The 25,345-nt window shown below is 36.0% G+C and overlaps 2 protein-coding genes across 2 annotated transcripts; one reads left to right on the top strand and one right to left on the bottom strand.

Moving 5' to 3' along the window:
• The first annotated feature begins 1,378 nt into the window (after positions 1-1,378).
• LOC145053111 (uncharacterized) lies at positions 1,379-5,553 on the top strand. Its single transcript, XM_079001096.1, has 6 exons — positions 1,379-2,651; positions 2,831-2,940; positions 4,138-4,474; positions 4,573-4,761; positions 4,901-5,001; positions 5,080-5,553. The coding sequence occupies exons 1-6, from the start codon at positions 1,602-1,604 to the stop codon at positions 5,540-5,542; spliced, it is 2,250 nt and encodes a 749-aa protein (XP_078857222.1). The 5' UTR covers positions 1,379-1,601; the 3' UTR covers positions 5,543-5,553.
• Positions 5,554-5,652: 99 nt separating this feature from the next.
• On the bottom strand, positions 5,653-7,207 carry LOC145053112 (cyclase-like protein 2). Its single transcript, XM_079001097.1, has 6 exons — positions 6,813-7,207; positions 6,619-6,663; positions 6,455-6,527; positions 6,280-6,377; positions 6,075-6,145; positions 5,653-5,987 (listed from the first exon to the last, which is right to left on the bottom strand). The coding sequence occupies exons 1-6, from the start codon at positions 7,156-7,158 to the stop codon at positions 5,862-5,864; spliced, it is 759 nt and encodes a 252-aa protein (XP_078857223.1). The 5' UTR covers positions 7,159-7,207; the 3' UTR covers positions 5,653-5,861.
• Positions 7,208-25,345: the final 18,138 nt, after the last annotated feature.

Genomic DNA, 25,345 nt, shown 5'->3' with positions numbered 1-25,345 from the left:
AGCTCTACACTTCTATATCGATACATTTGGATCTCCACATGTCCAACTTAAAATCTTAACCCTCACAAGCGGCCTAACACATAACTTTCCCCAGTCCAGCCTGAGTTCCAAATACACGATTCATAGGCCTTGATCCTCTTACCAACAATAACATCTTTCAATAAATTCCAAACCATACTTCCTTAAAAGACACAAAACCTACATATAGCTGACTTGCGAAGCACAATCCTGAATCACAGAACAATCTGAAACAGTGCGTTACACCGATCTTCCAAGTTAATTTTAGTTATGGCAAAACACCAAACAAAAAACACGTTGTAGGAGATTTTGTATAAAATCTGAAACATCTTGATTCAAGTCTTTAAGAGTTTCCTTGGTTGGTTGTGTGATTTGATCATCCTGAATTTTGTGGATATCTAGAATGTTATATTGTGGATTGACTTGATTTATATGTATGGCCATATATGCATAGTGCTTGAATCGATAATCATTGACGATGTGGTGTTTTCTTTGGAAATTTAGGAGTGAAATTATTTTTAGTGATCACTCTGTCAAAAGAAATGCTTTGACGGATAGATTAATTATTCATTTTTATAATTGGTTTGTTTCATTGAATAGAAAAGCTATGTGGCTTTTAAACCCAGTTTTAGCTACAATCCATTGTAATTGTTTGTTAGTTTTTTGACAACTTTTCTAATACAAAATCCAGTTTTTCGAAAAAATAATACTCCCTCCGTCCCAATATTATTGTCCACAGACAAAAAACACACAGATTAAGAAAAACATTAATTACCACTAACTTTATATAATAAAATGACAGTTTTGTCCTTACTTTGCATTGAATGATTCATTAAATGCTTATTTGGTTAAGTAATAATAAATGGTTATTTTGGTAAAAATGTAATTTATTTTTAGAAGTGGACTATTATTTTGGGAGAAATCAAAAAGAAAAGATTGACTATAATTTTGGGACGGATATAATAATAAATTTTATGAGGGTAGTTTAGAACGAGTTTAATTTAATTTAGACCGTTCAAGATTATTGTGTTGAGCTTAAAATTTTAATTTTATATTTATTTTTTCATGCGGAATTTTGTTCGGTTTATTTTAAACCGAACCAAATAAACCGTAACTGCTGCATAAACCGAATCCGATTAAACTGAACCTTATTTAGTTTGGTTATGCAATTGGTTTAAAGATGTTAACTAAACGATTTAACTGAAAACGGGAAAAAGCGACCTAATAAGATGGTGTATGTGAACGATGGGAACCCATTTATACCATTTGGTCAAAATGATACCGACTTTAATTTCCTTATAGAAAGCGTATAGTATACATATATGGGAAAATTTGTATGTGAAAATTTAATTTTAAAAGTTAGTATGAATGAAAGAAAGAAAAAGAAAAAGGAAGTGGGCGGGAAATCACTAGGAACATGTCCTGCCCTGGCTTTCCTAGACATGGCTGTTCGTTTTCCATGTTATTTAACAGTACCCCATCCCCTTCCTTCGCAACTTCAAAATTACCTATTGATCAACAAATAACATTTTCACACCACACCCTTAAAAAACATTGATTACCTGTTGATCGATCAACAAATTATGGATGCCATTCTCAAGGAGTTTCAACACCTTAAAATCCATCTGGAAGCCATAAAATCGGCAACAAGCAACTTTGATAACAGCAAACTAATCGGAAAAGGTGGATTCGGTAACGTGTATGAAGGAGTATTGTCCGACTCTTATGGGGAAGAGATGGTTGCTTTTAAGCGTCTAGATCGTAACTACGGGCAAGGAGACCCAGAGTTCTGGAAAGAGATACTAATACTTTCCAGTTACACACATGAAAATCTCATCTCTCTGTTGGGATTTTGCAACGAGGATGGAGAGAAAATTCTTGTGTACGATCGTGCATCTCGTGGAAGCCTCGATCGCCATGTGAGTGCCACAACTCTCACGTGGAGGCAACGTCTGAAGATATGCCTTGGGGCTGCAACTGGACTGTGCTATCTTCATGATCCCAAGGAGTCACAACAAAGAGTTATCCACCGTGATATTAAAAGCTCTAACATCCTAATAGGTGAGAACTGGAATGCTAAAGTTTCTGACATGGGACTGTCGAAACTAGGACCCGCTAATCAGAAACACACAATTCTTATCTCCAATGTGGTTGGTACCATAGGGTACATAGATCCGGTATATATGGAGACATGCATCCTAACAAAAGAGTCGGACGTTTACTCTTTTGGTGTCGTCTTGTTTGAAGTATTGTGTGGGAGACTATGCTTCGAATACAAGAACGGTCGTTTTCAGAGTTTAGTAGGGATGTGGAAAAAAAGCTACAAACAAAAGAAATTAAACGAGATTATCTTTGAAGATCTGAAGCAACAAATGGATCAGGGGTCACTAGAAACATTTTCAGAAATTGCGTACCGATGTTTGCAGCATTCTCGTAAACGACGGCCAATGATATCTCACGTTGTGGAAAAACTTGAGATTGCACTCCGGTTTCAGGAAATCGGTGACCATGTGGAACCATTAATGGATTATGAAGAGATAATTAAGACTGCGGTGCCTTCTCTTGCCAACAGCTCTACTGAGGAGCTAAAGATGCATCTCTTAAAAGGAATCTTAGTTGACAAGGGCACAACGGTAATTAATTAGCTAGCCATGTCATTCTTTATAAGAAATCAATATGAATTAGTATATTATATTATAGATTAAATTTTAGAGAAAATCTTGGCTCTCTAATAAATGTGCGTACTGATCTTTATCTTTATCTTACATAATCACCTCAACTTACTAATTGACTTCTTTTAATGCATGGACAGTGGTTTATAAATGAGAATGGAGAACATTGTGAAATGATATTCGCAAGAAAATGTTTGGAAGCTATTCGCAAACCAGAAGCTCCATTTGACTATTGCACGGATTATGCCGAGTATGGGTTTTAACTTTTCTCCACGTGTTGAATCTTAACATAGACTAACAGCATAATCTTTTAATTGGTCCAGATCTGGAGTAGACTACTATATGTCATTAACTCCATTGTTTCATGGAAAGACATCAAAGTTACTATATATATATATATATATATATATATATATATATATATATATATATATATATATATATATATATATATATATATATATATATATATATATATATACGGGTAAAGTGAATATACCTAACAACCTTATATAAGCTTACGTACCTAACCACATTATACTATATTGTTTTGCATTATATTTTCATTGAAATCGTCTAAAGTTCTTAAACTTCAACCCTTAACTTTATTTACTTTCAAGATTTTCAGACATTCACCATTATATTTCTCCTACATCATTTGATTTGTAACGGTAGTATATGAAGTCCACCAATGGATCTTCGATAGAAAGACGTCATTTGAAGGAAGATAATGGTAAAAGTCCAAAGATTTTGGAAGCAATCAAGTTACGAGGTTTGATTTTAAGAACTTTGGACGATTACAATGCAAATATGCATGATACAAAATTACGTACTATGATGTGGTTAGGTACCTAAGCTTATATAAGGTTGTTAGATATATTCACTTTACTCTCTCTCTCTCTCTCTCTCTCTCTATATATATATATATATATATATATATATATATATATATATATATATATATTAGGTTATAACCGTGGAAACAAGGTTAGGTATGATTAAAATTAGTGTGTGTGTGTATGTATATATATATATATATATATATATATATATATATATATATATATATATATATATATATATAGGAATGAGTTCTATAGAAAACAAATAACTAGAGCAACATCTACCGGAACCAATAATCAAATGACACGTGTCTATTTCTTTCTTCACAAGTAATGTATTGTGGAAGTTATTGTGGAAGTGATGTGTTGTCATGTTTTCATTGGTTCAAATATGTGTTGCCATAATCATTCATTTTCCATATAACTCTTCCATATATATATATATATATATATATATATATATATATATATATATATATATATATATATATATATATATATATATATATATATAAATTAATACTCTAAATTTTCAAGTAACTTGGGAGGATTTTCAACTAACTTCGGAGAATATTTTCATTTGGAATGTATTATCTTTGGTGCAGACTTTCAAGTCGTAACATCCGACCATTTTTTTATAAGGAATTCAAAACACATGTCATAGCACAATTTTTGTCACTACATGCCACATACACAGTAAACCTTTTCTTCTTTCTGGACCCCAAACTAAAATATACGGACTGTGATGTAATCCTCAAGTACATATTGGCTGGGGAGACAAAGCATTCGACTTCATATTTGGCAGATGACGTAGGAGATGGGTGGTTGATAGCGGAATTGTATCAGTTTACCAGCACCACGAGAACTATTGAACTTGAAATTACTTTTGAAAGCTCACATTCAATTGCAGTAAATAGCATCGTGTTTCTACCCCTAGAGAGAGTACGCAAATCGATTTTAGTCATTTAATTTATCTTTTTTTTTTTTTATAATTTTTTTGCTATGCTTCAAACTCCAATACTTGTATCTTTTATATATAGGTGGAAGATAAAGCGCGAGAGGAGGATGAGAAGGTATCCATATTAGAATCAGACACAGATTGGGAACTAAATTTGCCACATGATTGGGAAGAGATATTCTGTTGGTCAAAAGATGCTTTGCAATGTACAACAAAAAACGAGCTCTATTCCATTCTATGCAAGGGCATCCCAATGAATGATGGTGAACTGGTATATATATTTGACATATATGATTCATTAATTCTACAATCTATTACTCTCATAAATATAGCTGTTAATGTTGAACCTGTGAACCAACATCTACTTGCAAGTACTTACACAGTTACACATATATTGATTCAATTCACAGTGGTTTTCTCTTGCAAAAAATGGAAAGAAGTGCTTTTTGCAATCAGCAACACTGGCTTTGGATCAAAAAGGTTGGAGCTGGACTTCTTCACCCGAATCAAGGTTCCAAACCATTTTGCACTCCAGATTAAGATTATTCTTCTATTTCTATATATAAATATATGTCTTTTTAATTTGCAGATTTAAACTAGTGGCTTTTGATCCAGTTTTCGACAGCTTTCACATATATTGCAGACCTAGAATGCAATCACTTGGAACAAACTATGCTGCTTACCTTGTTTACAAATTACAAGAAACCCATTTTTGGCATGAACCTCCTGTGCGTGTGAGGAGTGATAAATATGCAAACGTTTATTCATGGTATATATATTTACTTAGTCCCCGAACACCGGTTATTAAACCAAAGGCTTATCAAAATACCCACAACCCGTTGAGTAGACCCAAAATATTGAAAGGCCTCCCACAGAAAAGGAACGATGGTTGGATGGAAGTACAAGTATTGGAATATCAATTTGGTGATGCCTATGAACGTTTTGTTGATGAAAAGTTTGGCCATGATCTTCATTTGACCTTTTATGATACCCCTTCATTTGGAATGAAAGGGCTTATTGTGCAAGGCATTGAGTACAGACCAATTATATAATCTTGTAATATTTTAATTCTACAGCTACAACACGATCTTAGTTATATAATCTTGTAACTAAATTTAAAACACACGTTGTTGATTTGGTCTTTTCTCTTAATTTCCTCATATCCAGAATGACTATTGTTTATTTAAGTATTTCAAATGTTCCCCAACATTCTTTACAAATGTATCTAAGCCTGATCATTCTATCAAACCACAAACATATTATATGTTTTAGTACTTTTGCAAGAATAAACCGCTAGCTTACAAACAAAAGTCAAAAAAACAAAGGGAAGCTGAAAAAGAAAACAGAGTTTATTTATGAACATGCTTTGCTTTACTTGATTAGGATGCATCTTATGGGAGATCCTTCTGCTCCTAGTAACCTTAAGGGTAAGCAGTGGACATTATATAATCCTGCTTCCACATCGTCAAGTTTCAAACCTTCAACAAGAATGATTTCCTGAAACCACAAAAAGTAGCAGTGTTCAATTTTGTTAAAGGGCATTTTAGACATTTATGTTTTGCAAGAGGGAGAATATGTCTTTACCCTATTCTTTAAGAAAACAAGATGTGCGGAAACGAGATCATCATATGCAGCAACCGACAAGTAATCAATACCTACAAAATTAAAAAAATAAAAATAAAAATAATACCAATACCTTATTTTAGCAAGCAATAGATGACAAACACATTTTTTCTCACAAATCAGGGGTATATTTGTAAAATCCAAACTGGATGAGAGAATATTTTACCAACAAGTTTGATGTCAGTGTTGTCTTTCAACCACTGGGCTCCATCCTCCATGAATCCCACATAGCTTGTGTCGAATCTCTTTTGTGTCATTAACTGCCTGAAATTCACCATTCAAAAGGATAATATTATTTAAAATAAAAATAAAAAAGAAAAAGAAAAGTGAAAGAGTGTTACCTATCGGTGTTTAATGTTCTGAAAAGCACACGTTTTACTCCTTTGGGAATGTTCAAGGACTTCATAACTTCAGCTGAAAAAAGTCAACAAATTATTAAAAATTAGCTCATAGAAAGATTAGAAAACATAAGTTGCTTAAAGAAACTTATGTTTCAGAATGTTACCTGTTATGTTCTTGTCCCTTGGAACATCAACTAATAATGCTGGACCTGTGAAGAAAAAAATGGAATACAATATAATTTTCTTCAATGAACAAGTAAAAAAAAGATACACTCTGAAAGTAAAAGGACAAGGGTAATTAAGTACAGATACACAAAAAGTAAAAAGCAGATAATAGGATTTGAGTTTAGTTTACTACCATTGAGTACTTCTAAGTCAAGACTATCGACATCAAACCCTTCTTCAAAATAATTTTCATAAAAATGTCCAGGTGCATCCACATGAGTTCCAGAATGAGCAGGTAACTTTATGATCGAGAAGTTATAATCTGATCCATTTCTCATGCTGAGATAGAGTGTAAGGTACTCCCCGATTCCTTCAACATAAATCCCTGAAAGTGTTCTTGAACTAACCCTATGGGTAATATCGTAAATTTTCCCACTTTCATAAACGTCCACTCTTGGAGGAATCAACTCGTCACCATCTTGTGTGGAAGATGACACATAAGATATAACAAGCAAGAGAAATATCAACTTAGGGCTCATCTTTCTTGATAGGCTCTTGAGACTTGAGAGGGTCTTTTGGAAGAGGTTAAATATAGATAATATAACATTCGTTGAATTGAATTGGCCGATTATGGTTGAAAAGTATCACCTTTCACTTTCACGCTTCCGTCATTTATGAGCACATCAAATTTGTCCCCACTAGAAGTCGGCAAAATCCAAGAATAGTTTGGATAAATCACATGACGTGTGACTGATTAACCTTATGCCACGTTGTATGAACTCTTACTCAAATTCAAGAAATTTATGCAGAGAAAAGAAGTTCAAGAAAATCAAAGGATCCATGTTCAAAGTGATGTAGACAGTTAGTATTGGTGGTCAGAAGTCAAAGAGTTGAAGTTAGGTTGTTTTTTGGATGTTGAAAGCCTACCACATAAATCCCTTACTTTATTTATCCCAAAACAACAAAACTTTGACTCCTTCCGTCAGACTTATTACTCTTTTGAATGTAGAAATGAAACAGATTTTGTCATGAATCTGGAAATTATTTCTGTTGTCCCTCTAAAAATATAGTATTTTTAACAAAGCTCCAAGTTTCATTAAGGCATTAAATCAAAAAGAGTACACTCACCATTAAGAACATGAAGGTCGAGCGTGTCAACATCGAAACCCGCATCAAAATAGTGATCGTACACGTGCCCTGGAGCATCCACGTGTGTCCCTGTGTGAGTCGGGATTTTCATCTCGGAATAGTTGGCGAGTGAGCCGTTCTTCGATACTCGCCGGAAGCCAGAGGAACTCTCCAAGGCCGTCGTCCGATCCCCATGAAGGCATGTCAGGGTGGTAACGGTGACTTATGTCAATGATACGACCCTCATCGTAGACTTCTCTGCGGATAGGGGAAGAGTCTGCCGCCCTCGTCGAGGTCGCAGGATGTCATGGCGGCGGTAAATGAAGATGGGTATGCATCTTCGGCGACAGAAGAGGATTCGGAGGAAGGGAATGTAATGACTGCCGTGAGAAACATTGCCGCTAACACATTCCGTAGAACCATCGGTGATAGCTCAAGCAATAAACAATGGCGAAGTTGGAGAGAGAGAGAGAGAGAGAGAGAGAGAGAGAGTTAACGCCACATCGGTAACTACTTACGACTGAATACTATTAACAAGTTGCATAGAAGCCACCCAACTTTAAAAATAAGACATATGGACCCCTAATCTATTTCGTGTTGTAAACGACTCATGAATTGGTAAAAGATCTGGGGTCTATGATCCATAAATAATAGTGCATTTACCCACCGAATCAAGGTTGGTTGACTAAAATGGATGGCGGCTTCAATTGTTTCGTGCGAGAAGCATATCCCATTTAAACTACTGGGAAAATTCCATAGGATGGTAGTTCGGCCTAATGATATTATATGGCGCCAAATTTTGGCCGATGAAGGACCGCTTAGAGTAAGATGGAAGCTGTGAAAATAAGGATGTTATGATGAATATGAAGTAGAACTTTGTTGGATAGAATTCCAAATAGGGTTGTTAGTGTGTAAAGTTATGCTTGGATGTAGAGTGTTCTGGTTTACCTTTTTATATGTGTAAATGAGTTGAATCCTTCCTATAAATAGGAAGTGAATGACTCCTATTATGTAATGAATGATTTGGAAAGCATTAGTTTTAGAGAGAATTATTGCAAATCCATTTGTAATCTTTCTAATCAAACTAATGAAAGCTTAAAACGATTTATTTACTTCTTATGTTCATGATTTGTATGATGATTCACTAAATCTTTCTGATTCTACATTTGTCATCATAATCAACACCACTATAAAGGCAACTAGAAATGTGTTAAGGGAATGAAGATTATGGATGTTTACACACATCTAGAGGAGGCCTCCAACGGCTCTCCGAGAAGGCGAAGTTAATTACCATTGATGGTATAAAAATGAGAGGACGTCGTAGAAGAAAGTTTGAAGATAACATGGAGTTGGCCTTTGTGGAGAACATGTCATGGCGTGTTATAGGTTGGCCTTTCAAATAAAACATCTTTATTTAATTATTAAATAACCAATTCGTTTAATTTGATTGATTATGTATAAACAAACAAACCGATTTTATTTACTTGTTTATTTGGTTGAATAAAAAATAAACTTTATCCAATAAGTATTATTATTTAATTAGACATTTTATGGATTTTTGTGGGTGGCCTTATAGTCTTACACGTTTTCAATAGTACTTTAAGTTGTTTATTTATTGCATATTATTTTCAATATAATTAATTTTAACTTTTTAAGCAATAACCATAACTTATAAATGAAAAACAACAATTAAGAAGAAAACATCTTTAAAAAAAGGGAAAAAAAAGATTATGGTAACCATGTATAGAGAAATGCTCAACATTGGAAATGGATTATCTTGCTTGGCCTAATTATATATGTAGCTAATTTGAGATGAATGGATGAAGATGAGATGGTCTATAAGGATTCCTCCGGTCTGCAATGCTCAATTTCAAGTTGAATTTACAAACTTATGAGCCTTAATTAACAATTTATAGGCTCTGTATAAGATTTTTGATAAAAATGGACAAATTTCCTAGGGTTTGGAAGACTAAAGACTAAACTATAGAATAATTACTAAAGATGAGAGACCGCAATGGAATAAGATATTATGATCCAAATCGAAATCCTAAGATCATAGATATCTTGCTTCGAGATCGATCATATTATCTGAAATTTTTTTTTTCTTAAAGGATCTTAAGATCAAAATCAGGATCTTAACAACCATGATTCAAAGATGTCATAAAATTATACCATATTCCTAAAAAACACTTTGAATACAAAATATCTTATCACCCCTAAATATTAGCAAAATCTAATCTTTTTTTATCAGTTTACTCACACTTTTATATATATATATATATATATATATATATATATATATATATATATATATATATATATATATATAACTAAATTTTGATTAATTTGGTTTTTCTATGAAAGACTATTGGAAACATCAAATTCTTCTTCAATATGATAGTTTTGGTGAGATTCAACATGACAACTTCTCTGAAAGATTTTGTGTACCTTCGGTTCGTCCTTTGGCATCAGGGATGCAACACCCGATTCAGGTATTTTTCCATTTTTGGTCCCTTATATATTTTGTTATTGCTTTTGGCCTTAGGGAAAACAGGGCGTTCACGCATTGAGATCAATCCCTAATTTTTAGGGTTTGAGACATATTTAAACACCTTAAGTCCCAAGTGTTGACCTCATTTCCTGCCTCCATAGCTGCCAAACTCTAATCTCAAAACCATAGAGCCTACAAGAGTATTGTGAGTCCATTGTGTGTGTTTTGGTGTGTGTTTGAAGCTCATTCAAGGTGGAAAAGCTTGGTGTAAATTGGTGGTTCAAGAAGGAGCTCATAGATCTTGGTTTTCTGTTTCATTTCTAACTCATTTGAGGTATAAATCTCTAATCTTGCTCATGGACAGTTTGGATCTAGGTTTTTATGGATGTTAGTCCATCTTTGGTCCCATAGTTGAGATCTAGTAGTTTGTGACCATTCCTGAAGCTTTGAGTTGCACCTCTTGGCGTTTGTGAGGTTAAAGATTCATAAAGTTTGCATCTTTAGAGTTGTATAAGCCCCATGCATGAGATTAATCTTTTTTTATGGAAGTTGAATGCTATATTTTGGAGTTGTGACCGTTTGGGGCATACAAAGTCACCAAGTCAGTGACTGTATGGTTCTAGATGCTCTTTAGGACTTGGATCCATGATTTGGTCGAGTGGTTTTAAACATTAAGTGCTTAATATTCTTCTTTTTGAAGTTCACGTGCGAATGCTCTGCATTTGGTCTAGGAACGCCCAGCGTTCCGACTATGGTTCGCGATCTGGGTTGGTGACGAACGCCTAGTGCTCCACTAAGGAACGCCACGTGTTCAAATCATCGGTGGGCTTCTTGGACTTTTGCCTTGGACTTGATTTTTAGGTTTTGGGCTTGGTAGTTTGGAACCATGTTGTGTAACGCCCGTGTTTCTAGGCTAAACACTAAAGATGATGTAATAGTCTAGGTTAACCTTTGTAACTCGTTTTAAAGTAATAAAGAGGAATTATGTGAATTTTGTGCTTATTTACTTGATTATTATGATTTAATGAATTAAGAATAAATGTAAGCGTTAAAATTAAATATTAGATAATCTCGATATCTAAGAATGAAGTTGTAGTGGTTGAAACAAGGATTTCGAAGACATATAGAGTACCGAAAGCCGAGTTATAACGAAGAAGTTATGACATGTCGAAGTTTCGTGACAGAACCGGCACACGATGTATGACGTAAAAAATGAATTTACGATAAAGTGCTTTTTAGCCTTAACGACCTAAATGAAAGTCATAGTATTCGTTAAACCAAGAGCGTGCATAAAAAGAATGTCCAAATCTGACTTCGTATGAGGAAGTTATGAATTTTCTAAGAATTGTCATAGCAGTATGTAGCCCGAAACTCGAATTTAGATCGAGTGATTTTTAGCAAAAACAATCTAAACGAGAATCGAAGATCTTGTTGATTATAGTTTAACGGTAAAAAGACAGACAAAAACAGATGTTGGAGGAAGAAGTTATGAATTTTTAACGGACTTTTCCTGTCCTAGGCTGTTAAAAAATATAACTTTAAAATCTAAACTCAAAATTAGCCAACAGAGTCTAAACGTAAGTTGTAGAGCATAGTCTCACATACGTGTGGATATAAAGAATGTCAAAAACGGAGTTTGTATGCGAAAGTTACGAATTTTATAAGTTTGGAAATTCGAAGTACGCCCAGCGTACTCGTGTTCATGGTCTGAGTTGGGCCACGTAGCCTACTCCATCGCATGGTCGACGCGTGTACATAGCTCCGATGCGTCCGAGATGATCCACCCATACGCCCAGTACCGGACCGCCTCGCAGTACGCCCAACATACGAGGACATTACGCCCATCATAACCCCGATGTTCAGCCACTATAAATAGAACTCAAGGCTGCCCGAATTTTGTTTACGCTCTTTACCTATCTCACCCTTATACTCTATCCTAAATTGCAAGAAATACCCCCGAAGCCTAGTTTATCGTCCTAGCACCCGAAGCAAGTTCCAGAGCCCTGAAGTCTCCAAGAAAAAGAGTTTGTCGAGTCGAAACTCTGCCCGTGTGGAGCCCGGTTTTTGGGAAAACATCATGGTTTTATCGGAAACGATCATTTTAAGAAACGAGGTGCTGCCCAATTTTCATTAAAACAAGTGAGGGTGTAGTCACTTTCACTTTACACATAGATATAAAGTATTTTATATAAAATATGTGCTACGTGTAATTATATTGTTTGTTTATTTAAGATGAGTGTTGAATGAATGTTTTATACAAGTTTTAAAATGATTTAAACTATATATGTATTTTTATCTATAAATATGTTGGGTATAACATGGGTAGATGAAATAGTTTTTGTGTGTTAAAATGATGAGAGACCTCGATATTGTTGTTGTTTCAGTCATCTAACGGAGTATAGATGACGACCACAAACTTTTCTAGACAGTCCGGTGGAACGCTGGCAGGCTCGCAACCTGTAGCTGTTTGTGAACTTAGTGTTCAATGGAATACTCCATCCCCCACATGGTTGCCTTATTTGACATAAATTGTTGAGGAATCCCCTAAAGCAGTGTTGTCACCTTGATGAAAATTCTTAGACTGGGTCCTTATGAAAGGTGTTTAGGGACGTAAAGTGAGAATAACGGGAATGGGTAATCAGGGTTATTGTTGTTTGATGAAATTAATAAATTTATTTATTGTGGGTTGAAAACCCTATATCCTCACCAGGCTCCCAAGCCTGACCCACTCAGTTTTCTGTATTACAGGTAGTGGACCCCGAGCGTAGTTTGGAGGTTGAAGAGGGATTTTTGAATTATAAGCCAGTAGTTGTAAATATTTGTTGTAAGGCTTATAATTTATTGTTTATGCTTTCGGTCTGTTTCAGAACATGAAATCCCGAGGTTTTCTGATATATAATGAAAATATTTATTTCTTTAATAAATGTTTTGTTAAATTTTTATTATATTTTGTTTTGGGAACAAATTCTGCAACATCTTTTGGAAAATTACTCTGATTTTATTTTAAAAGCATAAACTAAATCAGTCTTTTCTGGCGTAGAAATTAGGGGATGTCACGTGTTGGACTAAGGACTTTGATGTATTAGACTCCTTGTTGACTTGCCCTATCGGGCCTAGGGTTGTATATTGGGCCTTAGTGGACCCAATAGGTTTGGATCAATTATGGTCCTTGAAGTAATTTGGACCTTTTTTTATCGAGATTTGGACTTGTGCTTTGGCCCAATTAGGAAAATGGTAAAATGGACATTTATCGTAAGTATGGGCCCTTAGTCAAGGATGGTATTCCAATTGTTAGTTTGATGTTTTTTTATGTGATAGTTCGGGACCCTCCGTGAGTTAGCAGTCGGGGATTTCAGTGCAGCTTGACATTTTAGAGGTGAGTGTTCCTCACTATACTTGTTGGGTCGAAGGCACCAAGGCCGACCCTTTTGGAATGATTATCGTGATTATTGCATGATTAAATATTATAGTGATTTGTTAGATCTGTATCCTGGTAGATATGATAATGCTATGTTTATTGATCTGTAAGATCTGTGTTTGTCTGTTGAGTGAGTATATGTTTTTGAGTTATGTATATGATGACATGTGTGAGTGCTTGGGTTGAGGCGATACTGCTTTGTGCTGAAGGCCAACAGACCCAGAGTGACCCGGATAGACTAAAGACCTATGAGGCAGACCAGTCAGGTCGAAGGTTCGGAGAATAATCTAGACAGGCTGAAGGCTCAGTGCAGCGGTCCAGACGCACTGAAAGTTCTATATGCATGTTGTTGTTGTGATATCTATTGTTATGTGTTGTGGTAGTATTTTGGGGGAAAATCACTAAACTTTGGGCTTACAGTTTTGGATTGTGTTTTAGGTACCTCAGAGGATCGCAGCAAGGAGAATGTGTGATCGTTCACCTCCTCATGTTTTTATTTTATGATTTTGGGATTTCTCTGATGTGAAACTTACTTTGAAAACAATTTGTAAACAATGATGGTTTTGGGTTTGTTTAAAAAGTTTAAAATTTTCAAGAATTTTATGAATGTTACAAACGACTCGACCATCCTTGCAATTAAGTGCTCCGGTCTTTAGTGTCATGTAGGTTTATTTCATGTAATCAAACTGAATCTAATGTATTATGTCATGCTTGTCAACTTGGATTAGACTTTTATTTAGTATTTGTTTTATTCAGTTTTTCATTCTCTCTTTAATATTGTTCATTTTGATATGGACGTCACATATTTCTAATCATACTAATTCAAAGTAATATGATATTTTCCTTGATCAAGTATTCTCTAAAATAAAATCTGGATGTTTTCTTAGCGTTTTTTTTTCATTTACATGTGTATGTCAAAACACAATTTGGGTGTTCAATAAAGTCCTTTCATGTTGATTATTAACTTGAGTACGATAACAAATCTTTCTATATTTTTTGGTTAAACGACACCCAAGTTCGTTTTTTTCCACATATATCCAAATAAAATGATAAATTTGAAAGTATACTCTATTGGGTGTTTTTGTTGTATTTTAAGGTCTTTAAAGAAAACAGTTATTGTAATGGAAGCCTCTTTTCTCCTCGATTTAGGTTAGAGGATTGCACACCTATTTTATTTTCCAGCTTCATCACCATGCTACAACCCTTTGACTATATAAAGGATCTCTTTCTACTTTAACATCGACTAGCGGTAGGCCAATAATTTACCATGCATGTTGAATTCGTGTATACCAAGCATCACCCTAAGGTGATCTTCCATTTCCCTGATACATGCAACACCATTTGAACAACAAATTTTCCAAGATAACTAACTACGAATGTTCTAGGATAATTGAGCTTGTGGGTCATGAGCATCTCGAGACATTAAGAATGCAATATAGATCAATCCGCTTTAGTAATTAGATAAATCCTTGCTACTCATCGATTGTTGTTCCTTAAAGATGGAACCCTTTCCTTAAATGTTGAGTGATATTAGCGATTACAAGATCTGTAACACATGAAATGGGTATGTTTCCTTTTATCCCTTTGTAATTTAAACAATCGCATTTTTGGTCCTTGAGGCTAGTACGCGGGGCGTACCATAGTGTACGCTTAGTGTACTAGCTGCTGATGGTCGTGGGCATTGCCCACATACGTTGGGCGTACACGGGGTTACGCTAGGCGTAATCTGGCCAACTTGAAACCCTAATTTTTAGGGTTTAAACCCTATATAAGCTCATTAAGTCCCATGAGCTTGGCCTCTTACCAGCCTTCATGTCACACCCCAAAACCAAGAACGGCGGAAACGTTCTGGGGCGGAGGACGTCATGTACAGTATCACAACAATGAAAAGTACTAAACAAGAAACAACATCATCTATTGCATTAATAATATAATTATTATACAAGTGTGTTCTGTCAAATTTTGATAAACACTAAAGCATAAATCAAAATGAAAGATGAGTCTTGAACGAGCTCCATCTTCTCTAAACCTTGCATCGGTACCTGTCTATGGTTGACCTGAGGATACAAGTTATTTTGAAAGAGAGTATCAGCTTTGAAGCTGGTGAGATCATAAGTATTTTAGCGTCTTAATGTATATGTAAGAAATTGTGTGTATATGAACTGTAAGTATGGAAAATGAATATGAACTGTAAGTGTAAAAATGTTTGTAAAACAACTGTAAACGTTTGAAAAACCCTAGAAATCCCTATAATTCCTACTATTATATAAGGGTGTCTTCTACCAAGACCTAACTATTCTCAATGTAGTATTCTAACAAGACTTAACTGTTCTAAATGTTCGTTCTTTGTAAAAGTGTGTAATTTTCCCAAGTGTAACTATCATTAACAAAATATAGTTTGTACATCTAATGTTTAAGTGAAATGATCACTAAATATATGTAAGGGGGAAATGAATGTAGTACTGTAGTGTTGTATTATAGGAACTACTGCTGTACTAACTACCTTAAACCGGATTTATATTAAGGTATCATGTGATTAATTGTACCATACTATCGACTGGTAACAACGACAAAAGTATGGTCGTAAAAAGAAATGACGTTTGGCACCCGCAGACCTGCAGGTCCTACTGTAGCTAGCAGCAAGGTGTAGGATAGTCAATCCGGTATAGATCTATACGCAAACTCACGCTCTCCATCCAAGAGACTCTAGCTACAACTCAGGCCATGAAATTTAAAAAATGCTCCGATATAGTGGATCACAATTTTGTCAACGTATTTATGTATATGTAATGTATTGTTACTCGTTCTAGTATCGTTGTATATGTTCTCTCTCTAGTATAGTTGTATATGTTCTTCCTCTAGTATAGTTGTATATGTTCTTCTTCTAGTATAGTTGTATATGTTCTCATAGTAATGTAATGTATATGTAATGTGCTGAAATGTTCTACGTGTGCTAGCTGTAATGTGTGTTCTCTCTCTATCTAGCAAGTATAGTAATGTACTGTGATGTTCTAGCTGTAATGTATGCTCTCTCTATCTAGCAAGTATAGTAATGTATTGTAATGTTCTAAAAAGTATTGACTCATGAATGAACTGACTCATTGTATGATATCGCGTTCTAGTAATAGTTCTAGAATCTTCCTAAACTACCCATATGGTAGTTTACTAGTAATCTAACTGGTACGTATGGACATGGATGTATACCCTTGCTACCCAAGGGCATGGGATGAACTGGAAGGGCCTTTATGACTATATAAGTACACATGTTATATAACTAATATTTAAACGACCTTCGGAAGAGTACCCGATATTGTCACACCCCGAAAACCGAAGGCGGAAATATTTTCGGGGTTGACTCCACGTTGAGTATCAAATCCAGTGCACATAGTAAGCAAAGTAAACAACCATTACATTACATATAAAAGTTTATATTTGTTCAAAAGTAAAGTTGTAAAAGCGTGATACATAGTATATATGAACAAAAGTAGGACGTGTCTTCTACGCACTCCGTCTTCGCCAAAATGGATCATCGGGTACCTGTCTAAGGTGGACCTGAGAATACAAGCAGTTTGAAAATCAGCATAAAGCTGGTGAGTTCATAAGAGTTTTGTTTTTCTGAAAATGTTTAAGTTCCCTTTTTGTTTTCCGAAAAAGTTACGAATCCAAGAAAATCCCATAATTTCTTAAAAGCAGTGTTTAGTTAACTATTTTCTTACACGATTTCTGGTTATGTATAATTGTTATCCCAGGAAAATCCTATATTTTCCTAAAAGTAAAGTTTTAGTTAAAGACCACATTGTATAGTTTTACACATAAACTTATTAACTGAAAATCATGGGATTACTATCACGTACGAGTTATAAGATAGTTTAATATACACAAAACTATAGATAAATATAGATTTAAAACCATAGGACTATCACCCATACTAGATATAGATTCAAAACCATGGGATTATCATCCCGAACTAGATATGAGAACTATAGATAGAAAATAGATATAAAATCAAATCAAAACCGTGAATAAACTTATATTAATACGTATTGTGAGTCGGGTAACCATGCTGATACAACAAAGAGACCTCCTTGACGTTTGTCAGACGTCGAAACTATATCCAAGAATTTGTCACCCCAGGCTTGCCCGCCTAACTGTAGCTAGCAGTTAAGGTGTGGGATTGTCAGTCCTGAATAGATCTATTCATAAATTCCACGCTCTCCCTCCAGGAGACTCTGGTTACACTTCCAGGGAGGATTTACTAATAACCCAAAAGGGTAATGACAAATCTCACAAACTAGTACTAAATTATTCACGATATTCTCAAATGATATCAAACATACTAAACGATATGAAACATAATACAATGAATATAGTTACATACAATGAAGTTATCTGGCAATATATATTCTGAATTTAAACAGAGATAAACTGAATCAGACATAGTATATCTAATAACTTTATATATATCAGTACGCATTTAAACAAGAACTAAAGATCCCCAAATCATTCCCACAATAATTTGGTTAGTTTGATTGTTTCCTTTACTGAAATCCATATAGTTGTAATTGATAAAACATCCCTTATGCTCAGCATAATACATAAGGGGTAAAGATATTTATAAGTTTGCCAGATATTTATTGAAATACATCATTTTAAGGTTTTGAAAACATTTCTATTTTGCTTGTATTCCCCCCTGAAAACATTGAAAAACCATTGAAAAAGGGTAGGGGTATGAACTCACCGGACGTGGAATGTGTCGACTAAAGTGCTAAACGTCGAATTGAGGCTTGAATACACACAAGGTTCCTATGTAATATTAAATAATACACAAATATATCTAATTAGATTTTAAAACACTAATTAGATATGATAATACACTCCAATGAGCGAAAACACTTCGAATCAAGTGTTTGGAGTGACCCGGGTGACATCTACGGACGTGTATGGCTTGGATAACAAGTTTGGACTTCAAGAGTAAACTCCTTAGGGAGTTTACGGCCCTCAGAACATAACCATATGAGTTCACGGCCGTGAACTCATGAGTGTGAGGTTTTATGGTGCCAAATGGTAAGATAACACTTGAGAAATGTTGGGATGAATTTATCTAAGGCTTAGGAATGAATTAAGTCACCAATAACACCATCAAAGGGAGTTTACGGCCCTAAACATGGAGTTTACGGCCGTAAGCTCGTATACCCCTCTTATATTGATGATTTGGTGGCTTTAGATCAATCACATGTGATTCAAACTAATTTTACAAGCCTTAGAATGAAGTTTGGGCATCATTTGACTTGTCTAAATGAGTTTACGGCCCTGGAACCAATTCTTGGGGGGTTATGGCCGTAAACTCTCAAATGAAGGGTTTTTATTATGTTTAAGGTCCCCAAACTAATTTTGGTTGGTTCTAGGATTTATTCCAAGGCTAATGGTGTGTTTAAATGGCATTTCAAACACTTGAAATGAGTTTATTCTCCATGAATGATGAGTTTACGGCCCAAGCATGTTCTTGGGCAGTAAACTCATGTTTACTCCTCAAAAACCATGTTTAAGGTGTTCTAAGTCCGAATTGGTAAGTCATTAATTCATATCTAAGTCCTAAAGTTGGTTTGGAAGGGTTTAAAGGCTCAAAAACCCCTTATATTTGTGTTTACGGCCCAAGCATGCTCCAGGGCCATAAACACATGAAAATGGTCCTTTTCCAAAGATTAATCACGAAATTGAAGGCTAATGGTGCTATACTATGAGTTAGGGAAGTTACCTCAAAGATTTGAAGCCTTAAATTGGAGTTTTTGGACCTAGTTCTTTGGTTTGAGGAGAGAGGTTAGAGAGAGTATAGTGAGAAGGAGCAAAATATTCAAATGGAAGTTTAATCCCCTTTAAATATGTTCTAAGTTTTGGACACGGTGGAATTCTACCCGATACCGACGTTAGACGTGGCTTTTGGTCGCACCCGATTAAGTTGTCGTAACCCGATATGGTTGAAACTAAAATGTTTCAGATTACTAATATGGAGTGTTAAAATGAGTTCTAAACATGTTTAGACATTCATTAAGTCATAATATAAATCTAAAAAAATAACGACTTAATTTAAAACTTAAACGGAAACAATTCGAAAGAGACGAATTTTTATGGACAGAATGGGTTACGTCGATGGACAAACTTCGGGTTGTCACATTATCCCCCCGTTAGAGGGAATTTCGTCCCGAAATTCAAACTTTAAATGCGACTCACGGATTTCGAAAGAGATACGGATACTTCAATTTTTATCAGATCTTTATGCTCCTAATGAATTTGTGTCTTCGTATGGCATTCCGGCGAACCTTCGTTATCGGGATACGTTTTTGGTTTCGTATGTTTAATCTCTCGATCTATGGTTTCGATTGATTTCTCCATGAGGTTCAGACTGTCGCTGGTTTCGGTCACATCGAAGGGATTACTAGGGTTTCGTCGAGTAGGCACTTCTTATGAATAAAAACGTGGAATACCGGATGGATGCTGTTAAGTTCTGAAGGTAGTCGGAGTTTGAAGGTTACGGAATCGATCCTAATGGGGATCTCGAAGAGTCTAATGTACCACGGGTTGAGTTTTCCATTGTTTCCAAAGCGTAACATGTCTCTCTAGAGTAGGACCTCCAACAAGAAGGTACACCTTTTTGTGTCAGAATGGTTAGGGTTTTGGCGATTCAGGAAAATTTTTTGATGAACCTGCAATAGTAGCCAGTGAGACCCAAGAATTGATGGGTTTCTGTGGGTGTCTTCGGTGCCGACTACTTCTCTATTTTCTTGATCTTACGAGGATTCCACACGTATGTCTTCATTGTCTACTACATGACCAAGGGAAGTGGTTTGATCGATGGGCATCACTACGAGCTTATAGTGACCGTATCGAGTCCAACATACTGTCTAAGGAACATCACTCTCGTGGACTCGTAGTTGATGGTATCTTGTCGTAAGGTTTATCTTTGAGAAGTGGTTGGTTCTCTGAGGTGGATCGAAATGGTTATCTATTCGAGGAAAGAGGATATCAGTTTTGATGATCAACTCATCAAGTTGACTAATTAACTCCTGCATTACTGCTAGTGCTAATCGACATGGGGGTTTGACTACGAGGGTAGTTCCAGGAATTAGGTCGATGCGAAACTTGACTCGACACTCGGGAGGAATTCCGGGAAGCTCTTCGGGGAAAGACGCTAGTAAAATTGTAGACTTAGGGGATGCACTTCCTGTTTCTCAATGGTCAATTAGGCTAGGAAATTATGGCATACTCTTTTGAGAAGCCCTTCGGGCTTTTGACATACGAAATGGTACAACAGCTGGAACTAAGTTTATCGTCTCCGATGTTAAGAGTTTGGACGGGGGAAGGCTGAGATGAATAGATTTTTTGGAACAAGGATATCAGTACGATTGAGACTCAATCAATCCATGCCAATGAATATTTCAAAGTTCTTAATTGCAAAAACAGCATAAGATCGATAGGAAAAGAATGATTGCTGAGGGTAAGAGTTCAACCCACGAATATATCGTTAATGTTCTCTTTCTCGTTGTTAGACACCTCGACGGTTGACATTTCGGTTACTAATGGAGGACTAAGGTTAAGGTGATGTTTTAATTGAATGGATAACAAATTTTCTTTCGACCATATAATCAAAAAGGATTGTGAGTATAAGAGCTGTCGAGGAAGAATATATATATCTGTGGCAACGGTGGGATCAGTGGCTGCCTCACCTTGTCCTATAGCTAGGACTCTTACAGCGTTGCCAGCTGCTGCTGCTTTAAGGCAATTTCTCTTGAAATCCCTACATCGCCGCAACCGTAGCAGGCCCGACTGATACCTGCTCCGGATGATTGGTTTGTTGATTTGGTTGGTTTCCTGCAGGTTCGAGCAAGGTGGCTCTTCTTGCCACAGTTATCACAGAATCTTTCACGACATGGACCAGGAGTACGGTAATGGTAGCTGCACTTTGTGCACCAAGGAAGGGTACCAGTGTATCCACTGGTAAGAGTCTGGGCTGTAGATCCAACGACAGGGACGGCAGTAGGGACAGTAGCAGCGTGGATTGCTATTGTTTGCTGTTTCTTAGAAGATCCCTGTGTAATTTAGGCCTTCCTCTTGTTCCAGAATTTCTTTTTACTTCCACCACTACTCTTAGTTAGCTCCGGAGCGGCGGCCTCCTCATCAGGGTTATCTTTGTGATCGATCAGAATTTGCGCAAGGCATTTGGCGCTGTCGTAAGTATCCGGCCTCGCAGCTAAGACGTTTCCTTTTGTTGGCTGGGTCAACCCTCAGATGAATCTCTCTATCTTCTTACTCTCCGGGGTAACCATTCCCGGGCAAAGTAGCGCCAAGTCGTCAAACCTTGAAGTGTAGGCGGCTATGTCGGAACCTTGCATCTTTAGATTCCATAGTTCATGTTCTAACTTTTGCATCTAGCCCCGTGGGTAGTACTCAGCAAGGAGAAGATCCTTCATGGCCTCCCAACCCATAGCATTAGCTACAGGTAAAGTTAAGGATTTGACTCGTCCGTTCCACCAAGTTAAGGCTTTATCGGTGAAGGTACAAGCGGCGAACATCACTTTATCCGACTCAGAGCAAGCACAAATTTCAAAAATAGATTCGATTTTCTCAAACCATGGAGTTAGGGAAATGACACCTCCAGTTCCATCGAAGGATGTGGGTTTTGCGTTCATGAAGTCTGTATAAGAACCCCCTTTTCGGTGTCCCTGACTATCTTCTAGGTTCTAGGGTTGGGGATCACCTCCTGAACTACTGGGGTTCCTTTGTGACATGGTTGCTGTCACTGCGACAGTAAAAAGTGTCTAAAGGGTTACCAGATCGATTTGAAAAGAAGGTGGTGGCGGAGGAGGGTTGTTGTTGGTCTTTGAGCTGGGTCTCTTTCTTGGAGGCATCTTGATCTAATAAGATCAGGAAAGAGAGGATGATAAGTCCTCCGAATTGAATCAAGAGATATGACGGTTATATATTCCGAATAAGCGATGAAACAGGAAGGAGTTAGCAAAATAGATAATTTATCGCTAGAGAAATGATCAGGGAACAACGCTCGATTGAGGACTCTAACAAGCATTGGCATGAGAAATACTCCCATAGTATTTCATGATTTGCTACGACCACGGTTCGATGTTTGGGATATTAGGGTAAGTTTTAGGCATGCCGCATACCACAGTCACTCCCAAGCACATGTTGGCCGTGTCTCGAATGAATATAATTGGCCAGGCTATATTGATCCTAGACACGACTACATAACTGCCCAGGTTTAACCGCAGCATACAACACCCATTTACTTATGTTTCGTTCTATTTGTAGTTACGGATTTCGATGGTTCGATATACTTGTATACTTTTGAAAATACTTATATTTTAAGGTATACTTTTAGTTCAGAGCACTTAGGCCCCTTAGTGTTTATAGTCTTATACCATGTAAGGTTTGGTATACTCAGTTCACTATAAACAAAGGCTCTGATACCAATCTGTCACACCCCGAAAACCGAAGGCGGAAACATTTCTGGGGTTGACTCCACGTTGAGTATCAAATCCAATGCACATAGTAAGCAAAGTAAACAACCATTACATTACATATAAAAGTTTACATTTGTTCAAAAGTAAAGTTGTACAAGTGTGATACATAGTATATATGAACAAAAGTAGGACGTGTCTTCTACGCACTCCGTCTTTGCCAAAATGGATCATCGGGTACCTGTCTAAGGTGGACCTGAGAATACAAGCAGTTTGAAAATCAGCATAAAGTTGGTGAATTCATAAGTGTTTTGTTTTTCTGAAAATGTTTAAGTTCCCTTTTTTTTCCGAAAAAGTTATGAATCCAAGAAAATCCCAAATTTTCTTAAAAGTAGTGTTTAGTTAACTGTTTTCTTACACGATTTCTGGTTATGTATAATTGTTATCCCAGGAAAATCCTATATTTTCCTAAAAGTAAAGTTCTAGTTAAAGACCACATTGTATAGTTTTACACATAAACTTATTAACTGAAAATCATGGGATTACTATCCCGTACCAGTTATAAGATAGTTTGATATACACAAAACTATAGATAAATATAGATTTAAAACCATAGGACTATCACCTGTACTAGATATAGATTCAAAACCATGGGATTATCATCCCGAACTAGATTTGAGAACTATAGATAGAAAATAGATATAAAATCAAATCAAAACCGTGAGTAAACTTATATTAATACGTATTGTGAGTCGGGTAACCATGTTGATACAACAAAGAGACTTCCTTGACGTTTGTCAGACGTCAAAACTATATCCAAGAATTTGTCACCCCAGGCTTGCCCGCCTAACTGTAGCTAGCAGTTAAGGTGTGGGATTGTCAGTCCCGAATAGATATATTCACAAATTCCACGCTCTCCCTCTAGGAGACTCTGGTTAAACTTCCGGGGAGGATTTACTAATAACCCAAAAGGGTAATGACAAATCTCATAAACTTGTACTAAATTATTCACGGTATTCTCAAACGATACCAAACATACTAAATGATATGAAACATAATATAATGAATATAGTTACATACAATGAGGTTATCTAGCAATATATATTCTGAATTTAAACAGAGATAAACTGAATCAGACATAGTTTATCTAATAACTTTATATATATCAGTACGCGTTTAAACAAGAACTAAAGATCCCCAAATTATTCCCATAATAATTTGGTTAGTTTGATTGTTTCTTTTACTGAAATCCATATAGTTGTAATTGATAAAACATCCCTTATGCTCAGCATAATACATAAGGGGTAAAGATATTTATTTAAATACATCATTTTAAGGTTTTGAAAACATTTCTATTTTGCTTGTATTCCCCCCTGAAAACATTGAAAAACCATTGAAAAATGGTAGGGGTATGAACTCACCGGACGTGGAATGTGTCGACTAGAATGCTAAACGACGAATCGAGGCTTGAATACGCGCGAGGTTCCTATGTAATATTAAATAATACACAAATATATCTAATTAGATTTTAAAACACTAATTATATATGATAATACACTCCAATGAGCGAAAACACTTCGAATCAAGTGTTTGGAGTGACCCGGGTGATATCTACGGACGTGTATGGCTTGGATAACGAGTTTGGACTTCAAGAGTAAACTCCTTAGGGAGTTTACGGACCTAAGACCATAACCATATGAGTTCACGGCCGTGAACTCATGAGTGTGAGGTTTTATGGTGCCAAATGATAAGATAACACTTGAGAAATGTTGGGATGAATTTATCTAAGCCTTAGGAATGAATTAAGTCACCAATAACACCATCAAAGGGAGTTTACGGCCCTAAACATGGATTTTATGGCCGTAAGCTCCTATACCCCTCTTATATTGATGATTTGGTGGCTTTAGATCAATCACATGTGATTCAAACTAATTTTACAAGCCTTAGAATGAAGTTTGGGCATCATTTGACTTGTCTAAATGAGTTTACGGCTCTGGAACCAATTCTTGGGGGTATATGGCCGTAAACTCTCAAATGAAGGGTTTTTATTATGTTTAAGGTCCCCAAACTAATTTTGGTTGGTTCTAGGATTTATTCCAAGGCTAATGGTGTGTTTAAATGGCATTTTAAACACTTGAAATGAGTTTACTCTCTATGAATGATGCGTTTACGGCCCAAGCATGTTCTTGGGTGGTAAACTCATGTTTAGTCCTCAAAAACCA

This window comes from Lactuca serriola, chromosome 5 (assembly GCF_051521515.1).
Source record: "Lactuca serriola cultivar US96UC23 chromosome 5, Lser_US96UC23_V15, whole genome shotgun sequence".
NCBI lineage: Eukaryota > Viridiplantae > Streptophyta > Magnoliopsida > Asterales > Asteraceae > Lactuca > Lactuca serriola.
Note: the sequence above shows the minus strand (reverse complement) of the source record. Positions and strands in the feature narration are given on the sequence as shown.

What these genes read in the sequence shown, in the direction of transcription:
- LOC145053111 (XM_079001096.1), top strand. Translation starts at nt 1,602, where the DNA reads ATGGATGCCATTCTCAAGGAGTTTCAACACCTTAAAATCCATCTGGAA. An exon ending in TATTGCACGGATTATGCCGA is followed by an intron (nt 2,941 to 4,137) that starts GTATGGGTTTTA and finishes TCTTTGGTGCAG; the next exon opens with ACTTTCAAGTCGTAACATCC. An exon ending in TGTTTCTACCCCTAGAGAGA is followed by an intron (nt 4,475 to 4,572) that starts GTACGCAAATCG and finishes TTTTATATATAG; the next exon opens with GTGGAAGATAAAGCGCGAGA.
- LOC145053112 (XM_079001097.1), bottom strand. Translation starts at nt 7,158, where the DNA reads ATGAGCCCTAAGTTGATATTTCTCTTGCTTGTTATATCTTATGTGTCA. An exon ending in TGACTTAGAAGTACTCAATG is followed by an intron (nt 6,664 to 6,812) that starts GTAGTAAACTAA and finishes TTTTCTTCACAG; the next exon opens with GTCCAGCATTATTAGTTGAT. An exon ending in CACTGACATCAAACTTGTTG is followed by an intron (nt 6,146 to 6,279) that starts GTAAAATATTCT and finishes TTAATTTTGTAG; the next exon opens with GTATTGATTACTTGTCGGTT.